The 24040-nt window shown below is 39.7% G+C and overlaps 1 protein-coding gene across 1 annotated transcript in view; it reads right to left on the bottom strand.

Annotated features, from left to right (window-relative positions):
• egg (eggless) overlaps positions 1-24040 on the bottom strand; it is a 351731-nt gene that overhangs the window by 253438 nt on the left and 74253 nt on the right. Inside the window, exon 7 of the mRNA XM_068226657.1 lies at positions 14619-14698. Within this exon, the coding sequence (XP_068082758.1) occupies positions 14619-14698 (80 nt within the window). The remainder of the gene's footprint in view (positions 1-14618; positions 14699-24040) is intronic.

Here is a 24040-nt window from a genome sequence, read left to right as displayed (position 1 = left end):
AATATTGAAAGTGGAGGACAAAGTTTGATTGCTATTGGCTTAACGTCGCACTGACACAGATATGTCTTATGGCGACGATGGGGCAGGAAAGGGCTAGGACTGGGAAGGAAGCGGCCGTGGCCTTAATTAAGGTACAGCTCAAGCATTTGCCTGGTGTGAAAATGGGAAACCTCGGAAAATCATCTTCAAGGCTGCCGACAGTGGGGTTCGAACACACTATCTCCTGAATACTGGACACTGGCCGCACTTAAGTGACTGCAGCTATCGAGCTCGGTGGAGGACAAAGTTTATCAATAGAAAAGGAGGAAAATAATTGCCAAGGTAAGCTTATCTAAAAGTTCATGCTAGGACTATCCTAGACTTGAGAAAGAACTGTTGAACAATCTTGGAATTTCTCTGTGCAAGAAAAGGTGCAAAAACAATTAATTTATTGGTGAAATATTCATCCAAAGCTTGATGATGATGATGATCATCATACTTGTTGTTTAAAGGGGCCTAACATCTAAGGTCATCAGCCCTTCATCCAAACCAGAACTGTAGGAGTAAATATGTACATAAATAGTGGAATAGTTCAACGAGTTATGAAATGACTTACAGAAAAAAAATCAAAACTGGATATGGAAATCAGCAGGAGGATACAATATAGGAGTGCTTCATACCACCGATTACACAATCTACCATGGCTTATGAAGAAATTACATACAAAGCATACCATATATTGCCAAGACCTAGCCAGTGCAAGGAAGGATGAAAATCAGATAGAGGAAACAGAAGTGAAATGTTTAAATTTTACAGAAGACACACACAGAGAGAGCGAGAGAAAGAGTGAGAAATATTGACATAGAGAAAGAATAAAAAGCTGAGTGAAAAAAAGGCAAGTGAAGTATGAAAGAATACCAAAACAAATTATGGAATTATAAATGAGAGGGAAGAAAGACTGAGAAAGACCTAGATATGCATAGATGTTTTAACCTGCTTAACAACCGCATTAAGCAAAGGGGTCTAGACTGAAATATCGAGATGGATGAGAAATGGTGGAGGGAAAGAGTAAAATGTAGAGCTGTTATATTTCCTTGATGCAGCAGCATCTAGATTAGAGGAAACAATGCAATGAAGAAATGAGAGCTACAACCAACTGCAAACCTAAAATCTCAATTTCCATATTCTGGTTCATTCAAAAGAAATGGAATAAGAAGAAAAATCACACTGCTATGACAAAAACATCAAATTTAGCAAAAGTTAAGAAAATCTGAAAAACCTGCCTGCTACAAAGTTGCCCATGCCATTCTCATTCTATTTATTCTCAATAAATACCCTCACGCCACTTGTGTCCATTTTGCCATTCACAACTTTCCCAGGATAAACAGGATCAACCATCCCATGTGTTGGGGGTTAAGAAATTGTCTCATCTTTGCCTCCCTGACAGCAACATAATTATGTAATACAAACAGGCTGCAATACTAAAACTGCCCTGAAAACAGTGTTTAGTGTTTGGAGTCCCACCTATGAATTTCAGTAATCTGAAACTGATGGACGGTTCACAGAGATTCCTGAGAATCCACAACAGGGTGCTCGCATAAACTCCAAGTATGCTTGATATGACTGAGGTCAGGGAAGCGGGCCGGCCAATCTAAGAAAGTGATATCCTCGGTTCTGATTTTGGCTGGGAGTTAAAGACCAGATGTCCTTCCGGATACTGCATGAAATCCCAGGTGGTAAAATTGTAGTAGGTCCGATATCCTAATTGTGGTAAAACCTTCAATAATCATATTTAATATTATAGATAAAACAATAGGGAATTACAATGATCTATAAATTGTGTTAATATATTTTTGTTTTGTGTCCCTGGACATATAATGTCCATATACTTATCCTACTTATATATTAGAACTAGCTGATGTACCCGTGCTTCGCTACGGAATTCTGCATTGTATACAGAATTCTAGGTTAGGTAGTGTGCACGTTGTGAGCAAAATTGTATGAAATTGCATAGCTCTTAACGCTACCCTAGAAACACGACGGGAAAGTCACCAAACATATTTTCTCATATGAAGACTGAGTTTAGGGATTCTCACTGTAATGGTAGACCAGCTTGCATACCATCAGTCACAATCAGGTTGAGAAGCTTTCATTATAATGGTAGAAACTCACTCTCCACCTGCCTTTTTAAATCCTCAGAAAGACTGTCTTAGTGGTTTTCACAACTGAAATCAACATGGTACATTACAATAACGTTGGTAGGAATGGCGCGATTAAAAGCAATGCTTTCATATGAAATACTCGATCAAATGAAAAACCAGACATTTTCTCACTTTTAACGAACAGGACTAAGCTGCCGATCTAACAGTCCAAAGTTCCAGAACTGGAATGACCAAGCCGCAGACTACCGTGATCCGCGAACATTCTTCGTCCCTCTTCGGCGGGGAGAGGGTCAAATAGTGGCGGCTCCCAGGGCAAAAACTATGACCTTTTACTAATCTGTTTCCTAAGAGTACCTTGGAATTAATTGAATGTAGAGTTAAAAAAAAAATGAAGAGGAAGAAGCGGCTCTTTTCAGGGTTGAGTTATGAGTTATTTAGTGATTTGTGGTGCTATAATTTGGAATAGCTTTAATTGTTATTCAAGACCAGTGCATACTACTACTACTACTACTACTACTACTACTACTGGGGCTGATGACCTCGATGTTCGGCCCCTTTAAACAACAAGCATCATCATCATCACTACTACTACTACTACTACTACTACTACTACTACTACTACTACTACTACTACTGCTGCTGCTGCTGCTGCTGCTGCTACTACTACTGGTTGGATCTTATCAGTCTTCAATGATTTATTAAAAAAGCGTGAATTCCCCGATGAGTGGAAAGTAGCCAAGCTAGTGCTGTTATTGAAGGCAGGGAAACTATCATTAGATCCATCAGCATACAGGCCACTGTGCTTATTAAACACCTTGAGCAAACTTTACGAAGGATTGATTAAAACTAGACTGGAGAAAGAACTTGAACAGGGAGGACTTTCTTCGAACCAGTTTGGATTTAGAAAGGGTAGAACCACAACCCAAGCTATTGAGAGGGTGATTCAAATACAGGCAGAAAGCAGTGAGAAATGGGCTGCCTTGATAACGCTAGATGTCAAAAATGCTTTTAACACTGCTTCTTGGAGCATTATTTTGAGAGAACTTCGTAGGATGAACATTTCTCAGTATCTACAACAAATAATCGTTAAGTACTTCAAAGGACGAAGAATACGATTTCATGATTTAGAAGATCTTGAAATGAGTGCTGGCGTTCCACAGGGATCTGTCCTAGGACCCACCTTGTGGAACATTCTATATGATGGTGTCTTACGCCTGCAGCTGACAAAAGGGACAACATCTATTGGTTATGCAGATGACCTTGCAATAGTGGTAATAGCAGAGAATGTAGAAGAACTGACCTTCCGAGTAAATGAATCACTGAGACGAGTTAACCTTTGGATGGTAAATAATAAGTTGAGATTGGCTCCACATAAGACTGAGGCTGTAATTTTGAAAGGTTCCAGGAATTGGAAAAATGTCCGTTTCTTATTAAATGATACAGTGATTATCCCAGGAAAGTCTGTACGATACCTTGGGGTTCTTATTGACAGGAATTGCACATTTGGTGCACATGTGAAGGCAGTAACCCAAAAGGCAGAGAAGAAGGCATCGGCATTAGCCAGACTTATGCCTAACATCGGGGGACCAAGAACAGTTAAGAGACAGATTATGTGCTCTGCAGTATATTCCATTTTACTTTATGCTGCACCTATCTGGCACAATGCACTCAGGAGGAAGATTCACCGAAGAGCTATGGAAAGAGTACAGAGGAAAATGCTGCTCAGAGTTACCTGTGCATATCGAACTGTTTCGACAGCAGCTTTACAAGTTGTAGCTGCCAGTATTCCCATTGACCTCCTCGTTATAGAGAGAAAACTTTGGCATGAAAGGGGTGCAACTATATCTGCTGAGGAAAAGAAAGCCTCGAGGAACCAACTCTTACTAGACTGGCAAGACCGATGGGATGGCACAACCGATGTTGGCCAATGGACAAAAAAGCTAATACCCAACATAGGAGACTGGCTTAAATGTAGACATCGGCAGGTAGATTACTATCTGTCGCAGATCCTGACAGGACATGGAAGATTCGGCGTATACGCCATGAAGATGGGAAAGATGCAGGGAGATGGTTGTCAGTACTGTTCTGAAAGGGATACAGTAGAATACACCTTTTTCTACTGTGTTCGATGGGAAGAAGAACGAAGAAAAGCCTGCCAACAGCTTGGCCGACAACTCACGCCAGGGAATCTGGTTCAGATTATGTTAGAGAGCCCGTTTGCCTGGAACACAGTAAAGGCAATGGCGACAAGCATTATGGGGACGAAGGAGAAAGAAGAGAAAGGAAGAACTTAATAACATACATCACTCCATTCTGATGTCATGCCGACAAGCAGTTCCAGAATGGTCTGAGTGAAGAGGGCAGGGGTTTTTAGTTGGTGGAAATCCAACTCCCACACAGAGTGGTGTCTTTAAAAGATTTTCCCCTGCCATAACAAAAAAAAAAAAAAAAAAAAAAAAAAAAAAAACTACTACTACTACTACTACTACTACTACTACCAAGTGAGCCTCTGCCTGAAGTATGCCAATTGCTCATTCAAAACAGCGCATCAGAGTAGGGATCGAACAGCTGGAATACTATGATGAACCAGTATGTTACGTAACAGCTGTATCAGAAAATGTATGAACCAAAGGAATGGCATGCTAAAGAAGAAAGTTTTTTAACTCTCCGGCTATTTCCCGCCAATATTCAGTCAGGCTATTATACTCGGTACGCAGCAGTAATCCCATCTGTCGGAGTTGAGAGGCAGCATAAGAGACAAAGAACATCACAACAAACAATAGTACCGAAATCGATAGGTGCAGTCGCTTAAGTGCGGCCTGTATCCAGTATTCGGGAGATCGTGGGTTCGAACCCCACTGTCGGCAGCCCTGAAGATGGTTTGCCGTGGTTTCCCATTTTCACACCAGGCAAATGCTGGGGCTGTACCTTAATTAAGGCAACGGCCGCTTCCTTCCCACTCCTAGCCCCACCTCCCTCATCGTCGCCATAAGACCTATCCATGTCGATGCGACGTAAAGCAAATAAAAAAATAAATAAAAAGGAAGCAGTGGCCAATGTAATGTTATTGTTGATCAATGTTATGCCCTTTCGATATTGTAAGCCTTCACATTTAGTTTTCTTCCAACTCTGAAATACCACTCTTATCATAGTCGGTACGTTAAAACTGAATAAAACATAAATGTATAGATAAGAAAAGTATTTTTCCACCAATCAATACACAATTTATTTTAAATAGATTAACATAAATGATCGGAAATTGTATTCTCTATAACTTTTGTTACCGTATGTAGTACTTTTCCATAGGACCAATAACATAGGTACCGTATTTACAAATTACATTTTACGTGCCCTTCCGCTAAACTACAGTTTCATCCAGGGTGAATAAAATTGTTTATAGCTTAGACTGTAGTTTTTTTATTCCCCGACTCTATATACCGATTTTCATTAAATTCTGTTAACCCATTTTCTCGTGATTCGTCGTTGATATGGACTTAACAGCAAAAATACAAATTCATGAATATCTATGTTACCACAACCGGTGCGGTAAAAATGTATAAGACACAAATGGTCGGAAATTTAATTATATATAACTTTGGTTATGTAGTATTTATCGATACGACCACTAATATATATTTGAGAATTAAATTTTAGGCCTTCCACTAAACTACCATTTCGCTCAGGGTAAATTAAATTATTTATAGTCTAGATTGCAGTGGCTCATTCTCCAACTTCTCATACCAATTTCCAATGAAATAGGACCACTAATAATGTAAATATTTAAGAATTAAGTTTTAGGCCTTCCCCTAAACTACCATTTCACCCAGAGTGAATAAAATTATTTATAGCCTAGAATTTAGCAACTTATTCCCCGACTTTGCATACCAATTGTTATTAAGGTAGGACCACTAATAACATAAATAATTGAAAATTAACTTTTCGGCCTTCCCCTAAGCTACCATTTCCATCAGTGTGAATAAAATTATGTATGGCCTAGATTGTAGCGACTTATTCTCCGACTTTGCATACCGATTTTCATTAAGTTCTCTTTAGCCGTTTTCTAGTGATGCGTGTACAGACAGACAGACAGACAGACAGGCAGGCAGACAGGCAGACAGACAGACATTACAGAAAAGTAAAAAGTGCATTTCCTTGTTACTATGGACATGACCGATACAGAAATACCATTCTTTTCAAATTCTGAGCAATGTACAGACAAAACTCCTATTTTATATATATAGATGACAAAGTTGTTATACAAAGAAGTACATGTGTTCTCATGTAATATTTTTCTTTCGTAAGAAAAAAAGAAAAATCGCATATTGAGAACAATTAATTGGTGACTGCGTCAGGTCTTTCGAAATTCAGCAATGAAGACTGATCAAATGACCGTGATGATTTGAAGGAAGGCGCTGGCATCCCGAGGTTTACCAATGGCTGGAAGCAAGGCGGATTTACGAGAGCGGCTGCGCCAGGATTTGATAGAAAACAAGCAGGACCCAGGCAGTTTCAACTTCAAAGTTACCTCCGAGAAGGAAACCAACGACCGGGTAAGCATAACGCACAACTTGCACAAGTAACTACTTTGATCGAGGCCCAGCCTAAAAATATCTAGACCCAATCTAAAAAACTCGAAGGGAAAATCGAGGCCCAGTTTCAAGAAACAAAGGGCCGAATCAATTCCTAGATCAAAGATCTGAAAGAAAATATTAAAAAAATTAATGACAAAATCAGCAGCGTAGAATTAGATGTAGATAAATTTTTTTTTTTTTTTTTTTTTTTTGCTAGGGGCTTTACGTCGTACCAACACAGATAGGTCTTATGGCGTGTAGATAAAGTAGTAAGTGATATGCACACCTTGGAAAACAAAGTCGAGGAGAAGATTGGAGAAATCGAGCAGGAATCCAACAGTTTTAAAACCGAAGTAGGCCAGAAATTTACGAAGTTTGAATCCGAGGTTAATAGAAAAATTTTAACCCTAGAGAAAACAGTTAAATATGGGGTGGTGATAGATTATACAGCCAATGAAATATTCTTTAGTAGTAGAAACAGAATTAGGTTGGCATGGGTTGAAAATAAAGCCTCTGAGTCAGAAACTTTAGAAACTGATGTATTGGCCAAACTGAAAACAGGGCTATTGAGGGTGGAGAAGGAAGACCTTGAGAAGTTGCTGAATAAGTTCCCTCAGGTCATTACTGATAGAATCGGATTTACCACAAGGGTGAAACATAAAATGATTTGTATGGATAATGCCCCAGTTAAATAAAGGCACTACCCACTTAACCCAAATAAACGAAAATTTATAGTAAGAAAAGTCAAGGAAATGGAGAACCAAGGATTGATTGAACCTTCAGTATCAGGATGGGTGATTACCGACTTTGTGTGCACCTACGTCACGTAGATAACAGGACTATATCAGATGCCTACCCCATGCCGGATCTCTGCCATCTGATAAATCAAGTGAGTGGGGCAAAAGTCTTCAGTACCCTCGATTTGAACTCTGGCTACTGGCAAGTAGAAGTCAAACAAGAACCTCGATCAATGATTGCTTTTTCCATCCCAAGAGGACTATCAATTCAGAGTCATGCCATTTGGTCTTAAGAATGCTCCAGCCACCTTTAGGCGTCTGATGGACGAAGTCTTGTTCGGATACACAGGAGAATTCTGCCAGATCTATCTGGACGACATTCTCCTTTACAGCAAGGCATTTTCAGACCATTTGGAACACCTAGCTAGAATATTAGAGAGGTTGAGGATTCACACACTTACCTGCCAAGTCAAGAAGTATCAGTTCGCATCAAACTCAGTTGAGTACCTAGGTCATGTATTGACAGACAAGGGCTTGGAGAGACAAACTGAGAAGAAAAGGGCCGTTCAAGAACAGGAAAGGCCTTATATGAAATGCCAGGTACATCAATTTTTAGGCCTCTGTGGGTGGTACAGTAGCTTTGTGCCACACTTTGAAACGAAAGCTGCTCCGCTATCCGACCTCCTCAATAAAAACATACTATTTAAATGGACCCAAAGGGAAGAAACAGCCTTCCAGGAGCTAAAAAGATCTATTTGTGATGCTCCAAGTCTAGCTTATCTGGATAAAGCCAGGAGGTCTGCTTGCAGACGGATGCAAGTGACATCGGTCTTGGAGCTGTACTGTTCCATGAGAGAGAAGGCGGCAAGGATATAATTGAGTATGCCAGTAGGAAACTTTCTGCTCCCGAGAGAAACTACTGTACAGCCAAGAAGAAGGCATTAGCAATTGTATGGGCTGTCAGGAAGTTCAGAAGTTATCTAGAAGGAAGGAAGGAAGGAAGTTCAGACTCTTTACAGACAACTCTTCACTTCAGTGGTTGAACCAAGTTTCTAGAACTAAGTCCAAACAGACGTGATGGGCCTTGATCCTTGCCTATTTTGACTTCAAAATTCGTCATGTTACTGGCGTAGCCAATCAAGCTGCAGCCACTCTATCAAGAAATCCTGAGGACAGATAGAAATCAGCCACAAATTTATAAGAGAGAGAAAGATTCCTGGGCCAACTAAGAGGTCTCAAACTGACCCCGTGCTCTTTGCTATCCGGCAAGGAAATAATGAGATCAATTTAGATTGAATAAGGAAGTGGCAGACTGACGACATGCCCTGTAACAGAATGGCATCCTGGATCAGCAAACACAGCACTAATTGTCGATCTGTCCCAGTTCAGTTTAAGATGTAAAAATAATAATAATAATAATAATCATATGGCCTCAGCTACCGTGTGCAGACATTTCAATTTGACGCCATCTGGCTGTCTGCTCGTCAATTTCGACGTTCCGTTTTACTCTAGGCCCCCACTAGATGGCAGACCGAGTAAACCGGATCTCTCTTGGGCGTCTATGGCTGAGATTTAATGAATTTTGTCGGGTAAACACCAAATGTGTCACCAGAGATCTTTTACATGCCGACATCGTACGACATGGAGTGTCGAATGGACTTTTTTCCGCCCTTCAAAAATCCGACTACCTCTGCCGGGTTTGAACCCGCTATCTTGGGATCCGGAGGCCGACACTCTACCGCTCTACAAGAACTTCAGACTCAAAGATGGGATACTTAAGTATACTTCCCACCTTACATTACACGTAACTAATCTCATGATTAGGCCCGTATTGAAATTTGCTATAAATGCTTACAATATAGTAACTATTGCAATCCACCTATTCAATACAAATTGTTTTTTTTTTTTTTTTGACATGTTTTGCTTTATTTACAAGCATCTTCAGCCTACACAATTGTCTCAAGGTTAAGACCTGTCGTATTTGGATTGTTTTTACAAGATATTTTGCTTGAGTATATGTCCATGTTTGGTAATAATATAGGAAATATGTACACATTAAAAGTATAACAATATGAATTACAATGTTGGATAGAAGTAACCCTTAAATTCTAAAATACATTGACGTCCAAAACATAGCAACTACAATATAAAAATTGCTTGTTTGGTTGAAAATTGTTTTCACATTTATAATGTTGAATTGGAGTAACCCTTAATTCTAAAATTCATTGACGTCCAAAACATAGTAACTACAATTTAAAAATTTGGCTAAAATTGTTTGCACAAAGCTGTGGTTGATTTAAACAACCGTAATATGGCTTTAGATTTGAGTCATGAATAAGAACTGAAAGTTAAAATATACAGGAGTCATTTTTTCTAAAACCGTTGAAATCTGGAATTCAATTTGTATTGAATAGGTGGATTGAAATAGTTACTATATTGTAAGCATTTATACTTCCCACCTGCCTGGATCTTCACCAGCCATCATTCCAAAGTCGCAAACCACGAAGATTTTGAACAAATGCCATGATAATCCAGAAGCCGGTCATCCTGGTCAAGAGGAAACCTATTCTTTGATTCGGCGATGTCAGGAAATCGAGAACTACTTTCAAGCCTGTGCAATCTGTGCTCGCACTAAGGCAAACAACCAGAAGGCGAGTACCAGCACGAGAGGACGCCGACCACATCAATCTTGGGAGGTCCTCGCCCTTGACCTTATGGGACCCTACCCTAGGACATCTTGGGGAAAAACAGGGATCTTCGTGGTGACTGATCTATTCATCTGATAGGTGGAAGCATTCGCCATCCCAGAAGCTACATCAGGACATATTGTACAACTCCTAAGGACGGAAGTCTTCAGTCGGTATGGGTATCCTTGGTGTCTACTCACGGACAATAGCAGTCAGTTCACTTTGAAACAGTGGTTGCAAACTCGGGCAGAGTGAAGAATTGAACACTGGACGACACCGATCTACCAGCCACAGGTTAATCCCACTGAATGGACAAACCAGGAGCTAAAGAAGATGTTTCAGATTCACTTGGTCACCAGAGAACATATCAAGTGGGACCAACACCTACACGAGTCCCTTCTGGTCATCAGACAGCGGGTTAATCGCGTCACAGGTTTCTCACCTGCAGAACTTTTTCTTGGACGTCCAATCAACAGAACTGGCGATTGGAACTTCATCCGTGGACAAGGAGAGGAACCGGAGGATCCTGATACATAGCACGTGTGGAACGAACAGCAGATTCAACAGGCACACCGCCAAGCCGAAGAGCGTTCAAGGTGAGAAGCCGAGAACAACTTTGCACCAGAGGAAAGGGAGTTCAGACCCGGAACACTAGTTCGTTGAAACCATCCCCTCAGTAACAGGCTTCAAAAGTTCACGCTGGGACGGCTCCAAAATGGCTTGGACCTTTCGAGGTGGATAAAAAAACTGGTTAATGGTGTGTATCTCCTGAAAACTACACCACCGACGAAGGTACATACGTCAGAATTGAAGGTGTTACCTCGACCCCTACAAGAAGGTGGAGACTGTAGAGTGGACACTCTCTAAGGGGCCCCAGAAGAATGCGGACTCCAGGGAGGATCAACACAAATCAATACCTAGCTTGGAGGATAAAAGAGATGAAGACATAGATATCAGGACACCTAGATATAATTTAAGACCTAGAGAAAGGAAGGTCCAGGATAGATATTGAAGGTTTTACAGGGGGGTAATTGTCGTAGGTCCGATATCCTAATTGTGGTAAAACCTTCGATAATCATATTTAATCATCATCAACTTCATTTTCCTATTTCCAGCTGACACTGGGTGGGAGCAAATATGATTCCTCTCCACTTTGTTCTGTCGTTCCACCCTCCTTCCGACATGATGTTCCAATGTTAAACCATTTCCATGACGTCGTTTGGCGGTAGCTTGTCCGTGCCTGACCGAGTCATCAGTATAACTAGCGGCACTGCAACTTTTGATGTCAGCTGTTGGTTGGGGTTTGCCTTTCTTGTTTCCAGTAGTGCTTTGACGAGCTCCACATTCCCCCTGATTATCGCGAGTGTGAGCGGAGAGTTCCCCAGGTAGAGTGCCTCACAATCTGTGTTCAACTTCTCCACCTGCATTTGTAATGTTGTTTAAATCAGCATCTGGCCGCATGCATAGAGCATGCAACATGTTCTTCCCATTACACTTGCAGTCGCTATCATCTGTTAAATCAAAGGCTTTGTCATGTTCACTGTATTCCATCTTTGCCTGAACATTAGGAATGCCATCATATTCAAGCAAAATTTCACACATTTCAATTGTCTCTTGGCAGGGAACCATTAGTGCTAGTACATGAAGTGGACTCAGGCCTCCATCTAGGAAATTGGAACCATATCTGCTTAGTTCATATAGGCTATTGTTACGATGGGCTCGCCACACCCAAAGGCATTTTATACCTACTGCCAAGTTCAAAATTAGGCTACCCCTAACATGGAGACAGATGCGTTTCGTAGCCGCCCCTCTGGAGTACAGATGTTACGGGTTTGCCCCTTCCGCCATCTCTACCGTACCGAAGTCCACCTTCTCCGCCGCAAATGCCACCGAGGTCTTCACTCGTAACCCTGAGCTGGGACCCATACCAGATGTTACACACCAGGTCAGTGTGCTCTGGGACTCACATATGTAGGGGCGCTACTCTCAGAGTAGGGCTGCCTCCGAAGAGGAGTTACGATGATCTATAAATTGCGTTAATATGTTAATGTTTTGTGTCCCTGGACATATAACGTCCATATACTTATCCTGCTTATATGGCATGCTCGGTTTACGAAGAATAAGGTACCAGTGGACAGGATTTTTACAGACTTGTGACAAAGCAATGGATGTATTAAACAAAGAGACTTCCAATATGGTGCCAAGAAACATCACCAATAGGTCATTGGTGTGAAACATGTATATATTCTTTGAAGATTGTTTTTTAAAAGAAGAGCGATTGATTTTTAGGGAATAAAAAAGATCGCAAGTGCGAGTATAGAAAAAAAAGGACGATTGAAGAGAACAGTATATGTATCGTAGTGACAATAAAGTTGTTATACAAAGATGTAAATGTGTTCCCATGTGATATTTTTCTTTTGTAAGAAAAAAAAAAATCGCATATTCAGAACGATAAAATTCCAACTTGAGATCAGCCAGGATTCAAACCTCAACCATCCAGATGGAAACCAAGCAGTTAAACCAGTACATAAATCTTGCTTAGCTGCTTCTAAACAAAATCCTGAAAATGTTGGATGCCCTCAGGACATAAAAATCTGAATCCCCTGAGTTTCAAAATGTTTCACAAAAGCAACAAAAGAAAAAGCAGTTGTGGAATTTATCTAAATAAACAATAATACAAGAGTGATAAATTACCATTAACTTGTGATAGTACATATATCACACCCCAGAATCATATGTAGAAGTTATAGATATTATTGTCAGTATTCGATTTTTTTTATTATTATTATTATTATCAGTATTTCATTTGTATATTTTGCCATTTATATTGGTAAGCTGGAAGATATCCACATATGTAGGTATGAGTAATTTGTTTTGCACGAGTGGGAAAACATTGCTTTAATAACTCTGGTAATTTGAATGAGTCATATGGCTACCCCAGTGTTTGTTGTGATGTACTTGTGTCGGGAAATTCATGAGTCATGTATATATCCCAGCCTGATGAGATGAGCTTGTTGTTGTATTAGGAAAGTTTGGTGATTCATGGAATATACCCCAGAGTTTGTTATTGTCTTGGGAGGAAGAAGTAGTTCAGGGCTTGGTCTTGATTTGAGATCACTCATGATTGGCTGGCAAGCACCAATCCAGACATATCATCTGAGAGGAGGGGGATGTTGATGTCTATAAAGGTTGATGATACGGCGGCAACGAAAAACATTGTAAGGAACATTGTAAGGGTGATTGTAAAGGTGAAGGTAAAGGAACGAGAAGGAAGATAACTACAACTACAACTACAACTGACGCACTGTACTGGAAGGAAGTGGTGCTGATATACGGTACTGGAGTGACACGGCTGCAATGGACTGGACTTCAAACGTTCGTGGAGCATAGTCTTGTGATGTTTGTGGAAAGTGACTGATTGTGGAGAGTGCTTGCGCATTAAGTATTGTAGCACTTGTGGTGGCCTAGCATTATATGTTGGTGAAAGCTATCTCAGACTTTCCATAATTTATGTTGAGGATCGACAGACGTGTGTATATATCTTTACAAGTGTTAAAATATGTGAACACAGTAGTACAAGGTACAGTATCTGTGTGATGTGATAACTGCCGATTATGAGAATCGGTAAGTCGAATTGATATAGAGACAGTGAAGGGTATTTATCTTCATACATGTACATTGTTCATCGGACTATTTACAAATGGTAACTTAGTTCTCACTTTCGTTTTTCCGCGATTTTCATTATTATTGTTGTTGTTGTTGTTGTTGTAAATATGGAGTCTTCCAGCAATATTTTATGTGTGTATTATATGTATAATGTTGTATGTTGATGAGGTGCTCATGCACGGAATTTGTTAAGAATATAGTTAGCTATTTTAGAATCAGTGTTATTGATGAACCTAGGTGCAGTTCCTACCTAATTAGTCGTTTTCAGGTGGTTAGGTAAGGCCTGAGCAGATGTACCAGTACGCAGCATTATGTACACGCCCTGGGATATAAAGTTTATCATGCTCTTATCTAAATTCGAGGGATCCATTCTGATGAACTCTGGCGCCCATACTACGGACATTTCGGTTAATTATGCTGATTAATTTTATTAAGTTTTTGAGTAATTTTATTTATATATTTTTATTCATGATTTTATTTATTATTATCATCAAATAGTTACAAACTGGCCATTCTGAATGGATATATTTACCAAGTATAGACCAAGCAAAACAAAATTACAGAGCCAACTCTTAGATGGAGTAACTGTTTTCGAAGCTATTTCTGACAAATAAGTATAAGAAAATATATAACTGCAAGCTAACTCTTTTCTTCCCCCATTAAAAAAAAATTATAATCCAAATCTGTTAAGAGAAATTTTTATTTCTTGGAATACTGTACCAACAACAAGCCAGTAAAAAAGAACAACAACAAAATCACTAATATTTTGGACTGAAATTAAATTACAAAATGTAAATTAAACACACAAATACTCACAGGCTCAGTCACAGAAGATCCTCCTATCATTCCTCTCTGTGACTGTTGAACTTGAGTAACTTTCTTTGTTGCAACACCTGCTGAAACATAAGTTCCTATGAATCAGATAAGTAAATAAAATTTTGGGAAGACATAGTAGTACCTTGTTTATTAGAAGAAAATAGTAATGGTAGTATTAATTACAAAAACACTGTAGACATAATTCAGGACTAATAAATCAATAAAGTCCCAACTAAATTCTTTGGTAGTTAATACTTGGAATAAATGAAAGTTCCTCTGAAAAGGAGCGAGTACAGTTGGATAGTGAAGTTTTTCATCTACCATGTAAAAAGATACAATCACTAGTGTTAAGCATTTTAACTCATAATGTCTACTACAATGCATAGCAGCATACAGGTTTTGGAGCACATCCTGACCTGACATCATGCAGAGAAGAATGAAGTAATATATAGGTAAGAGGTAAGTAGTAAGTTATTTAAATGTGGTATTGTTTTTTTCTTTCCTTTTACACAATTTGCTATACGTCGCACCGACACAGATGGGTCTTATGGCGACGATGGGGTAGGAAAAGGCTAGGAGTGGGAAGGAAGCAGCTGTGGCCTTAATTAAGGTACAGCCCTAGCGTTTGCCTGGTGTGAAAATGAGAAACCATGGAAGGTCATGTTTTATGCTGTTAGGAACAAGTGTGCATTTATCAGTCCTGTAAATATCAAATAATTGTTTATTACATATTGGTGGTCAGGGCCAATAAATTTAAAGCATACTGATCTTCATGCAGGAAAAAAATTTCAGTATTGCCCATGGAGTAAACAATGACTGTTTGCAGATAACTTAGTCTGCAGATAAAGCAATAGATTTTAGAAATAGATTCAGAAATGTGCATGCTAAATTAAAGACATTGATTGGCTCACTGCTGAATTAATTACAACATTAACTTCTGTAGGTTATCAAAGCAAGGCATGAGATGCAAAAAAAAAGTATAATGTTGGTAAATCAACTAGAAGCGAAAACTTCAAAATGTTGACAGTTGAAATAACTATAATCCACCACACAGTGAAACACAATTTCGGCTACAACTGTATGAAGTGTGGAAACAAACTATTTTGAGAACTATTCGGTGAGTCTGATGTTGCCAGTGAAGTATTCGGTCATATTACAGCAGAAATGAAGTACCAAATGTTTTAGCCCTTAAAAATGCTAAAGATTTTGTCAATATTGTAATGTGATGGAGGTGATAAATAAAGACACAACTGGTACATTTCATTCCATGACTAAGATCTATTCTAACTACTAACTGCTTGTACATTACACAAACACACTGATCCACAGTTTGTGCCCTCTCTACTCATGCTGTCACACCAGTTGTTCACTCTATCACTTACAAATTAACATAATCACAATAGTTCCACTTGATGCAAGCGTAATGGACTAGAATAACTTGGAAACAATTCTCTAACAAATGGGTTAATAATGAAAACAAATCAAGCTTGATTCTTCTTCTTATTATAATTATTATTATTTATGTAGTTATGTATGGACTTTATCTATATATATAAAATAAGAGTTTTGTCTGTACATTGATCAGAATTTGAAAATAATGGTATTTCTGTATTGGCCATGCCCACAGTAACAAGAAAATGCACTTTTTGCTTTTTCGTAATTTCTGTCTGTCGGTCTGTCTGTCTGTATGTATGTATGTATGTACACGCATCACAAGAAAACGGTTGAAGAGAATTTAATGAAAATCGGTATGTGAAGTCGGGGGATGAACCTCTACAATCTAGGCTATAAATCATTTTACTCACGCTGAGTGAAATGGTAGTTTAGGGGAAGACCTAAAATTGAATTTTCAACTATTTAGGTTATTAGTGGTCTAATGAAAATCGGTATGTGAAGTCGGGGGATGAGCCACTACAATCTTAGGCTATAAATCATTTTACTCACACTGAGTGAAATGGTAGTTTAGGGGTAGGCCTAAAATTGAATTCTCAACTATTTATGTTATTAGTGGTCGTATTTTAAAGAAAATGGGTATGCAAAGTTGGGGAATAAGTTGCTACAATCTAGGCTATCAATAATTGTATTCACGCTGAGAAAAATGGTAGTTTAGGGGAAGGCCTAAAATTTAATTCTCAAATATTGTTATTAGTAGTCCTATATTGATGAAAATCGGTATGTAAAGTCAGGAAATAAGTTGCTATAGTCTAGGCTGTAAATTATTTTATTCACGCTGAGTGAAATGGTAGTTTAGTGGAAGGCCTAAAATGTAATTCTCAAATATTTCTTATTAGAGGTGTAATCGATGAATGCTACATAACTGTTATATAGTATTAAATTTCCTAATATTCATGTCTTATACATTGTTACCGTACTGGCTACGATCACAAAGATATTCATGAATTTGGATCTTTGTTACTAAGCCCATATCAGCACCGAGTAACGAGAAAATGGGTAAACAGTATTTAATGAAAATCGGTGTGTAAATTTGGAGAATAAGAAACTACAGTTTACGGTATTAAATATTTTACAAATCACAGAGTTGAAAGAAAACTAAATGTGAAGGCCTACAATATAGAAAGCTCATAAGATTGATCAACAATACCATTACATTGACCATTGTTTGTCGTGATGTGCTTTGTCTCTTCTGTTGCCCCTCATCTCCGGTAGATAGGATTACTGCTGCGTACAGTGTATTTTTTATTTGATTTACGTCGCATCGACATACATAGGTTTTATGGCGACAATGGGAAAGCACTGGTGCCAACTTCTTATTCTTTAAACTTATATTATTTAACCATCACCATTGTACAAGAGTTTCTCGTACTTAATTTTCCCATTGTAATGTGTATTAATTTGTGCATGTTAAATACTAATCAGGTACCTGATTTTTGCCTTGAGGAGGTAATTTGACTGATGATGCCCTCAATGAAGTGCGAAACATGTCTCAAACGAAATTAAAATAAATTCCTAAATGTAAAATTTATATGTATTGAATAGGTGACAAAATAAACCATTTAGCATCCCACAGACAATGGGACAGGAAAGAGCTAGGAGTGCCTTAGGCCTTAATTAAGCTACAGGCCCAGCATTTGACTGGTGTGAAAGTGGGAAACCACAGAATACCATCTTCAGCACTGCCGGCAATGGGGTTCGAATCCACTATCTCTCGGATGCAAGCTCACAGCTGCGCACCGCTAACCACACAGTCAACTCGCCCAGTTGTACAGAGTGTAACAGCCTGCCTGAATATTGATGGGAAGTAGCTGGGGAGTTAGATAACTTTCTTCTTTAGCATGCCATTGCCCTGGTTTATAAATTTTCTAATGCTACTGCTACGTAACACACTAGATCATCATAGCATTCGGGCTATTCAATCCCTACTCTGAGGCACTGATTGGAATGAACAGTTTAACGGAATAATGGCAGATGAGTGTTCATGGCAATCTGCAGCCTGGTCATCCCAGCTCTGGAACTTTGGACTATTAGATTGGCACCGCAATCTAACCGCAGCACTGTTCGTTAAAAGTGATAAAACGTGCGGCTTTCCATTTGAACGAGTATTTTATATGATAGCATTGCTTTTAATCGCTACATTCATACTTACGTTTTTGTAATGACCTATGTTGATTTCAGTTAGGAAAACCACAAAGTCAGTCTTTCTGAGAATCCCTTAGCGAAGCACGGGTACATCAGCTAGTTTGGTATAAACACATAGAAGATGGTTTTGAAAGCCGGAAAATCACAGGAGCTGCATTTATAGATCTCTCGGCAGCATATGATACTGTTAATCACCGAATTCTCCTTGGAAAGGTATACAGCATGACAAAGGACTTCCACCTGACTTGTGCCATTAGAAACCTACTTCAAAATCGAAGTTTCTTCGTTGAGTTCCAGGGAAAAAGAAGCAGGTGGAGGATACAGAAGAACGGACTACCTCAGGGAAGCGTGCTGGCACCAATGCTTTTCAATATTTACACAAATGATCAGCCTCTTCCTGCCGGGACGAATAGTTTCATCTATGCTGATGATTGTGTCATCACATCTCAGGGGGATAACTTCGAGGCGACTGAACAAACATTGTCCACAGCTCTAGACACTCTTGCTGGCTATTACAAGAAGAATCAACTAACACCAAACCCAGCTAAGACGCAAACCTGTGTTTTCCATCTAAACAACAGAGAAGCTTCCCGAACTCTGAAGGTCACTTGGCAAGGCATAGCATTACAACACAATCCTACCAAGAAGTACCTCGGAGTCACTCTGGATCATGCCTTAACCTAGAGAAAACATTGTTTGAACATCAAGCAGAAAGTGGCTGCTAGAAACAATATTGTGCGGAAGCTAACTGGAACATCTTGGGGAGCACAACCAGACACAGTGAGGACATCTGCCCTTTCGCTCTGCTATTCCGCAGCTGAATACGCATGCCCGGTGTGGTACAAATCTTGCCATACCAAAGCAGTTGATGTAGCACTCAACGAAACCTGCCGCATTATTACTGGATGTTTGAGACCTACACCTTTGGAAAAAGTGTATTGCCTTGCAGGGATAGCACCTCCCGATATTCGCCGTGAAGTGGCAGCCAAGAAAGAAAAGAGAAAGGTGTTGACATCAGAAGCCCACCCTTTGTTTGGATATGAGCCACCACGCCAGCGATTTAAGTCTAGGAAAAGCTTCTTGAAAGTAACCGAAACACTTGCAGGAACAGCGCAGCAAGCGTGTCAGGAGTCAACATACGAGGATCAGTCAATGGATGACCCCAAAAGAGGAACTCCCTCCTGGCCATGTCACAGATTGGGTGAATTGGAGAGCACTGAACAGACTGCGCTCTGCTGTTACGCGGTGCAGGGTAAACCAGAAGAAATGGGGTTTCAAAGTGGACAGTACCTTGTGTTTATGTGGAGAAGAGCAGACCACAGCCCATTTGCTGCAATGCAGTTCATGCCCATTCAGCTGCACAACAGAAGACCTGGTTAAAGCAAAGCCAAATGCACTTGATGTTGCAAGGTTTTGGGCTCACATAGTTTAATGTGGCTCTTCGCCATTGGAGTATTTATATTATGTTTTATGTTTTTCCTTATCTTTAACATTAAACTTATGTATGCTTCTGACACGATATAAATAAATAACCGGGGTCGTAACAAAACATGTGAGATATGTCACGACAGATCTGCTGTATGTATAACATGAGTTATTTGATGTAAGAACACGTAATTTATAGTATTCAGTTTATTATTACCTGTAAATATGATGTATAAATCCAGTGTAATGTTGCATAACACACGGTAATAATCCAGAACAACGCATCTTGTCACTAGAGTTGTATAGAAAATTCCATTCATTGTAAATAGGTTGTTGGAGACTCTAGAAACTACAAGAAAACATAGTGTGCTATACTGTTTTAGAAGCCTGACCAAGCAATGAATATAAAGAGGCAGCCTTGGGAGTTGGGGCAGAGTTGTTCGCGAGACTTGTAGTGGAGTTGTAAGCTGAGTGGGTGAAATCATGTTGTGATTTCGTTGAGTTGGTAATCGGTTGACATGCTAATGTAGCACTCTTCTTCTTCTTCTTCTTTGTAGAAGTGTTTTGTTCGAAACGGTGGTTCATTGATGTGTGTGTACCATGTGTATATAATTTGTAAATACGAGGGTTGGAACTTAAATAGTGGCAATACTGCTGTAGAGACGCTATGCAACGGAATCTAATATTGTCGCTGATAGCACACATTGGTTACATACCTACCTTACCTCAGAGCAAATGGACTCACCCTTCCCACATCACCCGCGTGCGCACAAGCGACAGAAACACAGTCACTTGTGAGCTAGCGGTCTAACGTAATGCTGTTGATATGTTTTCCAAACAGGAACAACGGAGTTGGATCAAGATTGAATGTGCCAGAAGTCATACAGCACGACAGTGTCATCAAGGTCTTCAAAAGGCTTGCGGGGAATCTGCATTGCCTTACAGAACAGTGGCATGTTGGGTAAAAGCCTTCAACGATGGTCGGCAAACTGTGGCGGACATTCATTGGGCAGATCGACCTATGAGCATCAGTGAAGAAGAAGAAGTGCATGCTCTTGTTGCGTTACTGGACAGTGATCGAAAGTCCTTGTGACTTTGATTTGATTCCGAAGATGAAGGAACTACTTCGTGGCATTCGCTTCAGAACTTTTCCAGAATTTCGACCTCTCTATTCGCACCCTCAACAGAACAGGCTCTGCTAAAGGTATACTACGACTTCTACATCGCTGGCAATGGGTTATACACAACGCTGGTGACTACAATGAAGGACAGTATGAGGTTGCTAACATGTAAACTCTTTTGTATTTGTTGTAAATAAATAGTTGCCACTATTTACATTCCAACCTTCATAAAATAGTGTACGCAACTGACAGCATTGCGTGTATGCGTCTTTGTAGTTACAAAACACTTATTCACTACACAGTTTCCAATACTGCACTGTCTGTCGCAATAAGTCACTGACACTTGTTCTTGGTCGAACACTCCAACGGTCTCTGTTTGATGTTCCCATGCTAGCACGTACACCCCAGGACACTCACAGACTGCAGATAGACTCGAACCTCAGTTCTGCGTCACAACTTACTTCTCAGCAAACATGCAACCCCACAGCTCAACACAGCTCCTGAACTACACTCAGCCACACTTCACGACCACAGCAACTCACACACACTGTCAGACTGTACGGTGCTCATGGTGGTACACTCACAGTACTCCACGGCAGTATATACAAAGTACTCTGTATTCTGTAGCAGTACTTACACAGTTCTCAGACCATGAGCCCCCAACACATTGAGCAGAACTTCAAACTGAGCCACTCACTGGTCACCTGTCCATCCAGTTTATATAGGCGCCCAGCAACTTACAAACACTCCAGAAGATGGATATTCCCAGAACACTTCCAGCTCCCAATCTTCTACAGATTTCTACTGTATAGTGGCCAGAGGTTTCCAGGGAGATGACACAGACGTCAAAGAGAAGCTGGCCTTGCATTCCTCGCTTCGTTCTGACTCATTGACCACGCGGGCAAGGGGGTCGAGACCAATATCTACATAGTGACATCACCTGCTCAGGCGGGGCCAAGCTACCTCACCCTTTCCTCGACCCTGGCAAGGTCTAGCAAAACATATACTGTACAATGTAAAAGATCCACCAATTCAATACACTATTTAATCAGGTAAAAGATATCACTTGTACTAATATTTGCTATCAGGTGATATCTTTTATCATAGATACAGTAATATTAGCTGATATGGAGCTGATGGAGCTTGGAGAATCTACGGGCATGTTTTCACTGTAGCAAAAATATAGTAGCTGTTGTTTCACGGAGCTGTGACTTGACTAGGATACTGTTGAATGCTTCTACAAGCATAAAATGTACTGTACTAGTTATAAGCATAAGTTGGGAGCTCTTCTTTCAAGGTATTGATAACATAGGCACGTCCCTACGTAACATGGGGCTGCGTCATCATTGACTCTCAGCTGTGAAATGGACAGGAAAGTAAATACGGTACATGCGGACAGAAAGAATATGTGTTCGAGAGGCAGGCTTGTTTGTGTAGTTCTTGTGAATATTTAGCATGTCTAATTCAAGTGTACAAAACTTTGACAATGAATCCATAATGGATGTTTTTATGGAAGACACAAGTTCTGAAAATGAGGATGAGGAAAACAATTACACACTAAATAAACATGATGATTCTGGTGCTTCAGGCAAGTAAATGTAGATAATGAGCTAATTTCAAATTGGTTTGAAGTGTAACGTAGTTTTATACCACTTCCTTGAAATGGGTTCCATAATACTGGTTTATACCGCTTCCTGAAAATGTGGGCGTTTTCCGTGTACCTGCAGCAACTCGATGCAACCCCATCGTCAAACAACAGTGGGAAAATTACTGGGTGTAGCAAGGATACCGGTGCCAATTGACCAATTATGTTAGAATCTGTATTAGTGAGTTTCAGTAGATGTGTCCACAATATTAGACAGATTTCAAAATATTACCCGAAAGGGCATCCGTAGCTGCGTCAGATTTTTTTTCGGTTGTAAAACTTATTATCTTCATAAATGTATATTTAAAAATTGCTGCACTATTATGATCATTAAAACTCATTTTTGTGTAGAAGAAAGTATGATCTTTCTAAATATTCCAAAAGTTGTTATAATCATGGCTTACCCAAGCATTGAAAAATTTAAAAAACCATTAAAAAATACTGTGATTTCTGAAGGGTAGCACATTTAAATACGGCTGTCTCTAATGTGCTAACGGAGCCTAACATCTAAGATTATCGGCCCCAGTCTACTAGACAAATCAGAAGTGAAGATCATTATGAGATCATATCAATGGCACTTTTCAAAGCTAACCCTCGCTGTAATATCTATTAACATCGAAGGTATGTCATCGTGCAAAGAACAATTACTGCATTCATCATCATCATCATCATCATCATCATCATCATCATCATCATCATTTCCCTTTATCCAGCTGTAGCCGGGTAGGGGCAAATATGGTTCCTCTCCACTTTCTTCGGTCTTTCCACCACTCCTCCTCCAACACTGTGTCCCAGTCCAGGTTTCTTTCTATAATGCTGCGTTGGATGGTATCCTTCCATCTCAATCGTGGTCGTCCATGGCCTCTCCTTCCTTGGATTTGCATTTCCATCACCTTTTTTGGCATTCTTTCGTCGCTCATTCGCTTTATGTGCCCAAACCATCTTCGTCGGTTCTTCTCTATTCTATCATTCATTTTTTCCACTCCAATTTCTTCCCGGATTTTCTCATTCCTTATTTTGTCTCGTCTACTCTTCTGTATCATACTCCTCAAGAATTTCATTTCGGCTGCCTGTATTCGACTCTCATCCTTCTTTGTCATTGTCCAAGTTTCTGCTCCGTAAGTTGTTATGGGTACGTAATACATCTTGTACATAGTATCCTTTGCTTCCATTGGCACATCTTTGTCCCATAACATATTTCTTACACTATGATAGAAACAACTTCCAGCTTGAATCCTTTTACTAATCTCAGCATCCAGTCGAGCATTCTCCATTAATTCACTCCCCAGGTATTTAAACGTTTCCACTACTTCCAGGGGCTTGTCTGCAAGTCTAATCTGACCTTTCCCTTCTTTCTCCCCTCTCATCATTACTGCATTACTGCATTATCTATGTCAAAACAAGAAGTGTGATGTATTTTGTATTCAAGAAACCTTTATGGATACACATTATAGACATTCTAGAATACCTGAAATGAAACTTATTGTCTAAAGAACACACGCTCAATATGGCAGCGCTATATTCGTAAAACCCGAACTCCATCATGCTGACAGTGTATATCAAACAGATCACATTAATATCAAGATCCTCTCTTTGGAATTCAGTAGTTGTGTAGTCACCTCTGAATACAAGCC

The sequence above is a fragment of the Anabrus simplex genome, chromosome 1 (genome assembly GCF_040414725.1).
Source record: "Anabrus simplex isolate iqAnaSimp1 chromosome 1, ASM4041472v1, whole genome shotgun sequence".
NCBI lineage: Eukaryota > Metazoa > Arthropoda > Insecta > Orthoptera > Tettigoniidae > Anabrus > Anabrus simplex.
This window is presented reverse-complemented; position numbering and strand designations above follow the sequence as displayed.